This window comes from Nanorana parkeri, unplaced genomic scaffold (assembly GCF_000935625.1).
Source record: "Nanorana parkeri isolate BGI_ZX_2015 unplaced genomic scaffold, ASM93562v1 scaffold408, whole genome shotgun sequence".
Lineage (NCBI taxonomy): Eukaryota > Metazoa > Chordata > Amphibia > Anura > Dicroglossidae > Nanorana > Nanorana parkeri.
Window position 1 is genome coordinate 522,009 of NW_017306676.1, and position 11,942 is coordinate 533,950.

The window sequence follows — 11,942 nt, forward strand, 5'->3', positions numbered from 1 at the left end:
TTGTATTAAAAAAAAAAAAAAAATACACAAAAAAAAAAAAAAAAAAAAAAAAAAAAAAAGGTGTTCCCTCCCTCACTAGACAAATAAGACTGTTTTCATTTAGGATACCACACCCAAAACATTTAAACCGGTTGGACATAAAACTAAACTACATATCTGAGCTTTTCCTTGTTGTGGTGTGAATTCTGTATACAAAAGCACATAATTAGAAAAGCATAACATGGGAGTAAACTACCTTAAAAAAAAGAATTACATGAAGTACAATTTGCATCTAAAACCACAGTATCTGCATGGGAGAAAAATATATATATAGATCTATATCCAGAAAGGAAACTGAATAAACCTCTTTCCTAACCGATCCTGCTTTCAGTTTTAACACATTAACACATTTAGCAAAGTGACTTATTTTTTAAATGTTGGAGTTCCATAATGAGAAAGGTGCTCATCTTGTGAGAATCATTAGGTCCGAAGACTGCACTACATGGTCAAGAAAAAAAAAAAAGGTTATTTTACAGAGCAAACGTTGTTCCCTCGTAACTCCATACAGCCTTCTAAAGTAAATCGAGTGATTTCACCATTGCTTAGATGACAAAGCCCATCCACATAATCTCCAATTATCAGATTGAAACATCCCTGAAAGTTCTGGAGTGCAAGGTAATTTTCTACTGTTTTAATGCCTTAAAGATCTGGGTGGTTTTTCTTTTTTACTTTTGGATAGATTAGGTAACTTTGCGACCATTACGAGTTCTCTCAGTTCACATGCAAAACTCAAACACGCGTCAGGTACGCCTACGTTCAAAAACTATGATTACAACACATGTCTCTGCAAACTGAGTGAGAGCAATCATTTTGGGGCCATCAATCACAGTTAATACTAAACCGATGAGCAGTAAAAGCTCATAAAAGCGTCACCCATTGTCAATTGTCGGTAGTTTTCTTGTGATTTTGTGTGCGCACACATTTTTAAAAGGTGCCCATACACTGCACGATTCTCGTACGAGAATCGCGGGAAATCCCACGATCGTACAAGAATTGTGCAGTGTATGGAAGGCGTGCAACCGTTTCTAATGTACGGTCGCACGACTTTTTTATATCGAGCATGTTGGAAAACCAGCCGAGAATCGTATGATTTTCGGCTGGTTTTTAACATGATCGAGAGATAACAGCCGAACGGGCCGGTGTGCGCACGCGCACACTGCCCGTTCAGCATTGCAGTCATCGGAAGCCCGCCCCTCAGGGTGGCGGCCTTACGATGATCGCAAGTACAATCTGCCTGTCCAAGATGGGCAGATCGTACGTTTTTTAAAAGTACTTTACAACCCTCGCAAGACATAAGTCTTGTGAGGGTTGTAGAGTGTATGGGCACCTTAAGGCTTGACATGTTTGGTTTCTAATTTACCAGACGTTACCCCATCTTTTAGATTTTAACAAAAAAAAAAAATCAGCTAATAAATGTTTGATGACATAAAATAAAGAAAACAGGTTTGTTTTTCAAAATTTTCTGAATTGCTTTTTTATAGTAAAAAAAACAAAAAAAACACCCCAGTGGTGATTCAATACCACCAAAAGAAAGCTCTATATCTGTCCCCCAAAAAAATATCTACAATTAATTTAACTACAGAGTGGCATGATTGAATAAATGTCAGTCAGTCAAAGTACCTCAGCGCTGGACAGAAAGGGGGATTAACACAGCGGTCTTCAAGGGTGTAAATGGATAAAAACATAGGGACATGGCCACTGATAGAAGATATTTGCTGTAACATTACGGCGAACTAGAAAATAATCAGGGGGGGGGAATAATCAAACCATGCCACATTTCACCCAAATGTTTAATATTTTTTTTTGCAAACCTTGAGGAAAACCCCCCCCCCCATAAAAACAAACAAACCCACCAAATAAAAACCACACATGCACAAAACTTCATTTACAATGTATATGCACATCTATATTGTGATCAAGCCTTACTTTTCCTGTAGACTTGGGCTCCAAGAGGAAATTTAGAATCCTAGAAACTAACTCGATGTTTGCACCAGACTTTTCTAGATCAAGAATGCCACAAATATTTTTCAAATCGCTCTTTTTAAACCTAAAAAATAGAAAGCATGATTAATTATGAACTCAGCGGGAACTAGGGACAAGTAAAATACAATGAACATACAACTAAAAGAAGTACTTACTTTTTAAGCATCTCTTCCTTCTTTTTGTGCTGGTCACTTCCAGCCTCAAATGCAAATCCATTGAACTGGCCAATATTCTTTTTTATTAGGTTAACCTAAAAGAGTTTAAAAACAATGTAAAATATAAGTTAATGGTTTATTTATATGAACTACATTCACATTTGTTCATGCATTGTGGTGCATATTGCAATTTCAAGCTCACTCCCGTGATGAACTATAATCTCAATACAAACGAGTAAACTAAAAAACTAAACATGAGATTGTAGTACATCGGGGGGGAGAAAAAGGAAAAAAAAGGAGGAGAAAAGAAAAAAAAAAGGGACACACACACACACACACCCCCAACAGGCCTCAGTAGGAGAGGAGGACCCGTCTGCAACCGTAGAGCTGTCTGAAGAATTAATGTCTGAATGGGTGAGATGGGCCTCCTACCATATAGGGAGAACTTGCCACCATGACCAAACGGAGAGAGCACGGAGGATTACTGCCGGAATGACGTCACACAAAAGGGAAAACCGAACCAGAGCCAATGTGATGCTGATCAAAATCAGAACACACCAAAACCATTGGAACAAGAACGAACAGGGAAGAAAAGGACCCACCACGCTAATCGAAGTACACTAGAGAAGGTACAGCAATACTACAACCCAATAGCCTACGAGGGCATGAAGACAATAGTGAGCCCACTAGAAAACCCAAAGACTTTGTTCCCATGATATCAACAGCACAGAAGGAAGAGTGTCCACAAAACAAAGTCAAAGAGAAGACCTCAATTAAAAATAGGCCTCAGTCCCAGACTGATAGGATGCTATTAGTTTTCAAACTCTGCGTCCCTTGGTTGTCCCCATCATGAAGGGTGGGATTCAGACAACTTCTCTCTAGACCTTCTACAACATGGCAAGGGCACGCTCTGGCCTCCTATGCCATTACGAGAAGTTGTTTTTTTTTGTTTAAAATTTCCACACCCCTGATAAAGCCCCAGATATTTGCACCACCGACTCTCTGAAACGATGGTCCAGTCAGGCTGAGGAGATTCCTTTGGGAGGGAACTAACTCAATGACACATGCTGTCAAAGTTCCTGGAACAGTCTACCATTTAACTAAATTCCCTCTCAAAGCTACACATTTCCAACATGCTCTCAAGTGGGGCCCATGACCCCTCAGGGTGCATCCAGGCATTGGCTGCTTACCCAGTTATCATCTGAGGGAATCAGCACTTGTAATCTGGAACCTCTATCATCATAGGTTCCTCTGCTCTGTTGGATGGGCCAAAGCCCCCTATCTCGTCCTCTGGGACCTTCGCAACTACTCAGGGTTTTTGACCACGTGCGCTCAACTCTTTGCACACCTTGATTACAGAGACTCAAGCTACATCCCAATGACATCCCCTGTAGAGTCTCTCTGCTCCTCCAGAGCCCCAAGATTAGGCCGGGCACTGGGCCTTGTGACCATTTCTGGGAAGACAGTCTCCTGCTGTCACCTCAGAATTACATGGCGCCATGAAATAATTGATGTCAGTAAATCAGCCAAGCAGTAAGTATTTTCAAACGGTAGCACACAATCATTTCCAGTGCAGATCTCCTTTTAAGTGTTGCCAAAAAGTTCAAATTCTGTGGATAGCCACAAAGTCAAATAAACTGCATTGCTCAGACACCAATAACTCCATCCGTCCATAAGCAGGGTGCCCTGAAAAAACAGTCACTGCTGGAGGGACTTGAGGAAATATTGTCCCTTAAAACCAATGTCATGCATTAAAGGCTGTCTGTGCAAGGTTTATATACCGGTGAGAATTGCCAGACAGATTTTGAAGGAAAAAGGTACAACATGTTCTATGTAGTCATGCGGAAAAGTAAGCTTTCACCTGAAAAGAAACTGTTTGCATGACATACTTACTGTGCCTGGGCGATTAAAAAGTAGGCGATGCAAAAGTCGTAACTCCTCACATTTCTTCTTCTTCAAGAAGTAGTAGATGCGTTCTATATCATGCAATTTTTGACCCTTTCCTGGAAGACAATGCAGTTACATAGTAAAGAAGTTCAAAATGAATTCTTAACTTTCTGGCTTTAGTTGAACTAAAAGAATTTAACGCTGAATTTACGTAGACTATTCAAGATAAGCTGATGTTTTTAAAGGCACTTAGGGTGGTTATTATGACCAATATCTGCAGATCATAAGGCAGTTTGTGAAGACAACAAATAACTACTGCAACAACACGTTTGAAATAGGACAAGGACATTTTTTTGGGGGGGGTTTGGTGTTATCTCGCAATGTAAATTACTATACAGTACCTTCAGTTAGGACTGGCTCCTTCTTTACAACAGTCATTTCCAAGCTTAATCGCTCCACCTTTTTCTTTTCTCTTTTACCCTCAACAATTAGACTTTTTTCTGGACAGGAAAGAAATAAGATTTACAATTATTACTTCAGGCTGTAGTGCAGCAGGACCCATCAGATAAACTATTGTAGCACATACCCAAGACAGCACAAAACAATTATACAGTACATGCCATTGGAATCTAATTTTTTGCATTGCAAGTTAAATTTGGGCAATTCAGATTACCGTCACAAAACACTGTGAACCTCACTTTAAAAATACACATACCTTTTTTGTCATCATCATCTTCCTCCTCATCTTCCTCCTCCTCTTCATTTTCTCCTCCTTCACTTCCATTAGCAGCTTCATCAATAACTTTCTCCTCTGTTGCCTGTTCAACAGCATCAATTTCCTCTTTTGTCAGGCTATCCGATACATCAGAAGACATGTTTGAAGACCTGTAAGTAGCATAGAAAGTACTGTTTGTGTAAATTGGGTACATTTCACAGGGGTTACTAGAAATATTTCTTCAAAACAAAAATCATAGCAACAAATCCTAGATCATTTAAACTGCATTTTAGCCCACACTTTTTTCTTTAAATTCCTTACTTACATTTGTTAAATATATATTTCGAATAGAGTAAGGAAGTATTAGAACCCCTTGACAGGTTGCGGGTTCTGTCTGTGTCCCATCAGGATCGATTGATCGTCTCCATATGTCCTAAAAATTGTCATTGTCACAGCCAATTCAGACTTGGCTGCCAATTCGTCACAACACACTTAAAAACATACCTGCACTACTCTTGCTGATGCAGCACACCATAACACAGTAGTGCGCCACTGTGAATTGTGGTGGGCTGCAATGCACACATTACTGCAATGAATATATGAAGCTGGCCTTCAAGCCTATAGTGTGAGTGTGTGTATACACACATTACAGTTGTGTTCATAAGTTTACATACCCTGGCAGAATTTATGGTTTCCTGGCCATTTTTCAGAGAATATGAATGATAAACACGAAAACCTGTCACCCATGGGTAGTGTTTGGCTGAAGCCATTTATTATCAACCAACTGTGTTTACTCTTTTCCAATCATAATGACAACAGAAACTACTTAAATGACCCTGATCAAAAGTTTACATACCATACCCTGGTGATTTTGGATAACATGCACACAGGTTGACACAAAAGGGGTGTGAATGGCTATTAAAAGGGAACCATCCTCACCTGTTTGTATAATTGAGATTGATAGATATATATATATATATCATTGGATAGAGATATCTATCCAATGAGTTTCTATATGGCCAATGAGTTTCTGGCCTCCTGACAGACCCTTGCATCCTTCATCCAGTGCTGCACTGACGTTTCTGGATTCTGAGTCATGGGGAAAGCAAAAGAATTGTCAAAGGACCTGCGGGAAAAGGTTTTGTTGAACTGTATAGAACAGGAAAGGGATATAAAAAGATATCCAAGGAATTGAGAATGCCAATCAGCAGTGTTCAAACTCTAATCAAGAAGTGGAACATGAGGGGTTCTGTTCAAACCAAACCACGGTCAGCTAAACTGTCAGCCACAACTGCCAGGGAAATTGTACGGGATGCAAAGAAAAACCCACAAATAACTTCAGGTGAAATACAGGACACTCTGAAAACATGTGGTGTGGCTGTTGCAAGATGCACAATAAGGAGGCACTTGAAGAAAGATGGGCTGCATGGTCGAGTCGCCAGAAGAAAGCCATTACTATGCAAATGCCACAAAGTATCCCGCTTACAATCGGCCAAACAGCACAGAGACAAGCCTCAAACCTTCTGTCACAAAGTCATTTGGAGTGATGAGATCAAAAAATTGAGCTTTTCGGCCACAACCATAAACGCTACATTTGGAGAGTCAACAAGGCCTATGATGAAAAGTACACCCATTCCTACTGTGAAACACGGAGGTGGATCGCTGATGTTTTGGGGATGTGCGAGCTGCAAAGGAAACTTGGTCAGAATTGATGGCACGATGAATGCAGTATGTTATCAAAAGATACTGGAGGACAATGTGCATGCATCAGCCTGGAAGCTGCGCATGGGACGTACTTGGACATTCCAACATGACAATGATCCTAAACACAAGGCCAAGTCGACCTGTCATTGGCTACAGCAGCATAAAGTGAAGGTTCTGGAGTGGCCATCTTAGTCTCCTGACCTCAATATTATTGAGCCACTCTGGGGACATCTCAAACGTGCAGTTCATGCAAGACAGCCCAAGAATTTACAGGACCTGGAGGCTTTTTGCCAGGAAGAATTGGCAGCTTTACCATCTGAGAAGATAAAGAGCCTCATCCACACATACCACAAAAGACTTCAAGCGGTCATTGATGTTAAAATGGGGCAACAAACTGTATTAAAAAAGGAGAACTATGGGGTCAGGATTTTGCCCCATAGTTCTCCTTAGGGTAGCGGGAGGACACAAACTAGCGTCCTCCCGTTACCCTAAGCTCAGTATACAGCGAGCTACAGCAGCAACATAGGCAGATCGTACGTTTTTTTAAGTACCTTGCATCCATCGCAAGACAGAAGTCTTGCGATGGTTGTAAGGTGTGTGCCCAGCCTAAAACACAGTTGATTGATAATAAATGGAGCATACGTGGAGAGGTAAAGTGGAATCTGTTAAGTCAGAGGAAGGGGGCAAAAAGAATAACTGCAATTGTGGTGTGAAAAAAAAAACACTAAACAAAAAGTAAAATGTTGACAGAGGGTCTATGTTCACCATCTCACAGATTTCTCCTTACTGTCTGTATAGTCAATAGGTGTCAGAACAACATAAGGTTAGGCTGGTTTTTCACAGACTATATAAACTATTCTCTGAACCTGGGTATTTGTCCAGAGTAACCAGATCCCTTGCTTCACTTGAAAGTCTTAAATACAGCTGCCATTTTTAAATTAAAAAAAAAAAAAAAAAGATAGGCAGAGCCAGCTGTCACTCACGCAGCTGGGTGGATCTCGACAGTAATGTCGGGATCTGTCCCGGCTGCAGCGCTATTAGCATTTAGCGGGCAATAGGCAGCAATATACTGAGCTTTGGCTCATGCGAGGACGCTAGTATATGCGCTCCCGTGACACTAGAGATAACTATGGGGACAAACACTTACCCCATAGTTCTCTTTTAAAGGCTTTTTTTTTTCTCCCTCCACCCAATGTTAGTGTCAGGACTTGCCTTAAATGATGCCTCTTTATTCGATCTTCTTTACTGTCCTTTTCAGCCGTTCCTCCAGCGCTATGGCGGGTCTCCGATCCAGCGCTGACTCCTCTGTTGCCCCATGGTGTCTGTGCGGGTGCACGCTGGTCCGTAGACTTACCATGCGTTGCTCCTCGTCTCCCGGCCGAAAACACAGGTAAGTTTAAACCCGTTTCAAAAGGTTTTGTTTTTTTTTAAAAAAGGTTTTTACATATATCTGCTGCTTGCTAGCAGTAGATATATGCAAAAAAAAGTGAGGGTTTAATAACCCGTTAAGATAAATCCTTACAGCATAAACTACAAAAGGAGGGGAAAAAAAATGCTGACTTTAATGTCACTTAAAGCTCTAACAGAAATGTTTTGGTTTGGGTCCCCCCCCCCCTTGCTTTAAATAACAAAAGCAAAGAAAAAAAAACACAAACACAAAAACAAGCCAACCGCCAGTTATTAAATAGCACCAAAAGAAAGCCCTAGCTCAAATAATTAAAGATTTATCTGGTTACAAGATTGCATGACTGAGGGATTGTCAAACTAAGACAGTACTGAAGTCTGAAATACGGCCTGGTAATAAAGACAGCCCGGTACTCAGGTGGTTAAGCAAACTAGATTTCGGTCAGTTGGTGTTACACTATGAAGTTTAAGGTGGCCATTCGACAAAACCTGTGAAAATACAAGTAAACATGTTTTCCCATTGACAGAGCATGGCTATGCATAGAAATTAATTACTAGAAGCAGTATTCCCTGTAGTAATGACAGCTCCCCAGGCATCTAGGAGGCGGGAAATACAATACTATCTGGTGGCCACACCTGATGCTACAAGAACACACACAGAGAATTTCCTGATGACAACTGACACAACAGCTTGCCTGCAGAGAGAGGACCCTTCATTATTGTATTCCCCAAAGCAGCCAATCATCAGTCACTCTGCTGAATTCTGATTGGACGATACTGGTCAGCATGATCAGAGCTGAACACTGAGCCACTATCCTACAATGTCATAAAAATAGAAACCCGGAACAAGAAACACACATCCTTTATAGGGGATAATGTAGGTCTAGGGGTCAAGAAGTGGCACCCCTGTGATGGGGTAAGATCAGTAAAGCTGACCATACACTATATTATCTATATATAAAAATAAATAACAGTTTTGGTAAATCTAAAAAAGGAGATTGTATAATGCATGGCCAGCTATACACATACACCTGTCTGTATAGGACTAGACCCAAAACAAATCACTGCTGGAGCGATTACAGACTCACATGTCACAAGAACATAGTAGCAGACATACAACTCATGCTGCACTGTGGGGGGGCCGTGTTCATCTGTGCCAAATATACACAAGTGCATCTGACAGGAGAGCTGGTGATAGGCGCACAGCCTGGCGGGCTTTCCCAATGGAGCCTGGTGTGTACACATGACAGACTGCACACATACATGACACGAGCGGCACACATATATGACAGCATAAGCCAGACATACACAGCTCACATACATGACAGTATAGCGCTCACCAACCTGTGTGCTCGGGCCGGCGGCTGAGATGGCGCAGCGGGAAGATCAGATGGCTGGACGAGCCTCGCTCACACTTGGCGGGAAGAGACGAGGGGAGGAGATACAGACCGGCTGAAGAAAGCGCTCGGCCACCGATAAAAACTATTCCGGTTAAACCGTACGGGAGGGAGTTGCACGGACCTGTATTGCTATCTTAATTATTTATTTTTATTTAAAATGGCGGTGTCGGGGCAAAGCGGGAAACCGGCGGCCAACCACAAGAGCAGAGGAGGAGCTGTGCCGGTGAAAGGAGGGACCAGAGCTTGCTGGGCAAGGCACAGGGAGGAGGAGAAGAGGGCTGCCTCATAGAGGAGAAGAACAGACAGGCCTGCCTCATAGGACGGCATATGACCAGGAAGGGGAGAGTAGCGTTACACAATCCTTGTCACTGGTCCTTTCCACAGGGAGGAGAATACGGAACTGGCCTGCCTCATACAGAAGGGAGGAGGATGAGGGACATGGCTACCTCATAGGTCGACGTATAGTCAGGAAGGGGAGAATAGCGTTACACAATGCTTGTCAATGGTCCTTTCCACAGTCCACACTCCATAGGAAGGGTACGGGACTGGTCGGCCACAGGAGGGAGGCGGGTGATGAGGGACAGGTCCGCCTCATACAGGCGGGAAGAGAAGGGACATGGCTGTCTCTGTCTCATAGGACGGCATATAGCAAGGAATGAGAGGGGACGGCCGCACAATGCCTGTTACTAGCTCTTTCCATTCCACTCTAGACAATTTCCGGCCAGCGGCTGATAATATCACACCCAGAAGCGTTGGTGTCAGGACAGGGTGTGCTGAGAGGAATAAAGAGGCTGCCATGACAAAGCTCTGCTTCTAATACTGAGTGGAAGGGTTTCCTCAGCATTGACCTGTAGCTCCCATTCGCACCTGAGGGATTTGTTAACATTTTTCAGTTTCCCATTATGTTCAATAGTGCTTGTTCACCCCAAGTGTACTTCTGTTACTCATTTGGCGAAATAGTGCACAGGCTTTTCTTCTAGGGTGGAATCACACGTTTTTATAACCACTTGTCTAAATATATATGACACAAGTGTTTTAGCACGTTTTGCACTTACTATCTAGTCACATCCTCATAGCAACCTCAAGCTTGTGTTTAAAGTTAAAGATTTAGGAGGGTCCATGCTGGATGTGGGATTTTCATCTGCCTGGTGAGGGCCAATAAAAACATCTACGCCCCAGTGATGTCCGTTATAAGAAATATAGCACGCAGCAGAGGGCCTAAAAAGAAATTGGGTGTGAAGTCTTACTGGACTGGGAGGTCTGCTAGCACAAGATACCACAACGCAGCACAGAATGCAGCTACAAGTATAATGTGATGATACTGCTCTCTGTAGGCCAAAACAAAAATGTCTGAAGCTCAAAAACACATGAAAAACTTGTTTGCATGTGAAAAACTGCTTCGAAGCTGCATGAAAACACTCATAATCAAGTGTGAATGGGGGTTAAGGAGTTGTTTGGTCCTCCTGCCCCTCCCAGTCATAATGGTCAAGTTAGGGCCGATCATTATTGGTAGCTGCAGGAGGACCCAGCAAGCAGCTCCTTAACCTCTTCATGACTGAGGCCCTTTTTTCATTTTTTGCACCCATGTTATATTCCACATTTTAGGCCTGAAAATGACGTAAAACCCCCCAACATTATATATTTTCTGAATGCCAAGACCCTATAGAATAAAATGGTGGTAGTTGAAAATTTTTATGTTGCGCAATATTAGCGCAACTCCTTATTAAACCCCAAAATTTAGTGACAAATTTAATTAAATGCCCCAAAACACAACAAATTACCCATTTTTTTAATGAAATATAAAAGATGAGGTTACAACGAGTAAAACGATACCCAACATGCCCAGTTTACAGATTGCGTGCGACCGTGAAACGGCGAAAAACTGCAGTACCCCAAAAAGTCAATAAAAGACACTTTAAAAGCCCCCACAGGTCATCAATTTAGAAATACCCCAAAATACTGGCCCTAGGATTATTGCTCTCACTCCGGCGTGCGCGGCGATACCCAACATGTGTAGCGCGTTCGTCGTTTTCATGCGTAGGCGCACCCGACGCGTGTTTACGTGGCGACGCGCGTGCTCGCGGGGGCGGGGTACTTTTAAATTTTTTTTTATTATTATTAGATTTATTTTATTTCATTTTAATTTTAAAAATTGTTTTTTTTTTTTTTTTTACTTTACTTTGACTGCTATCACATGGGGGGGCTTGCAAGCCCCCCCATGTAATAGCAGATGGTGGTGACAGGTCCTCTTTAAGGTGATGCTGGGGGTCCAAAAGACCCTCAGTGTCACCTTTACACTGGAAATAAGCTATTGAAGTGCAGATCGCACTTCAATAGCTTATAGCTGGGCTGCAGGAGCCCAGAACTGACAGCCCAGGGACCGGAAGTGATGCAATCTGCATCGCTCCCGGTCCCATAGAACGGGGAGGGGATCGATGAACGGAAGTTCGTCGACCTCCTCCCCAGCTCCCCGCAGACACAAAGATCGCCGGTCCCGGGCCCTTAGGAGGGGCAACGGAGCCCGGGAAGCACGGCGAGGGTGTCTGGCAGGGGGGGCCTTTTTCGGGACGTAGAAGCGATCTGGCGACAGGTAAGTCGCCAGGATCGCTTCTGTTGTAAAGCCGACAGTCGGCTCTACAAGTTTAAACAGAGTCC

At 42.6% G+C, this 11,942-nt stretch overlaps 1 protein-coding gene across 1 annotated transcript in view; it reads right to left on the reverse strand.

Moving 5' to 3' along the window:
- Nucleotides 1-9,364, reverse strand: part of DEK (DEK proto-oncogene) — a 19,602-nt gene extending 10,238 nt beyond the window's left edge. The window contains exons 1-6 of the mRNA XM_018559626.1: nucleotides 9,232-9,364; nucleotides 4,780-4,949; nucleotides 4,466-4,564; nucleotides 4,071-4,180; nucleotides 2,178-2,272; nucleotides 1,966-2,086 (exon numbers count right to left, since the gene is read on the reverse strand). Of these exons, the coding sequence (XP_018415128.1) occupies nucleotides 1,966-2,086; nucleotides 2,178-2,272; nucleotides 4,071-4,180; nucleotides 4,466-4,564; nucleotides 4,780-4,939 (585 nt within the window). The 5' untranslated portion in view covers nucleotides 4,940-4,949; nucleotides 9,232-9,364. The remainder of the gene's footprint in view (nucleotides 1-1,965; nucleotides 2,087-2,177; nucleotides 2,273-4,070; nucleotides 4,181-4,465; nucleotides 4,565-4,779; nucleotides 4,950-9,231) is intronic.
- Between the last annotated feature and the right edge of the window lie 2,578 nt (nucleotides 9,365-11,942).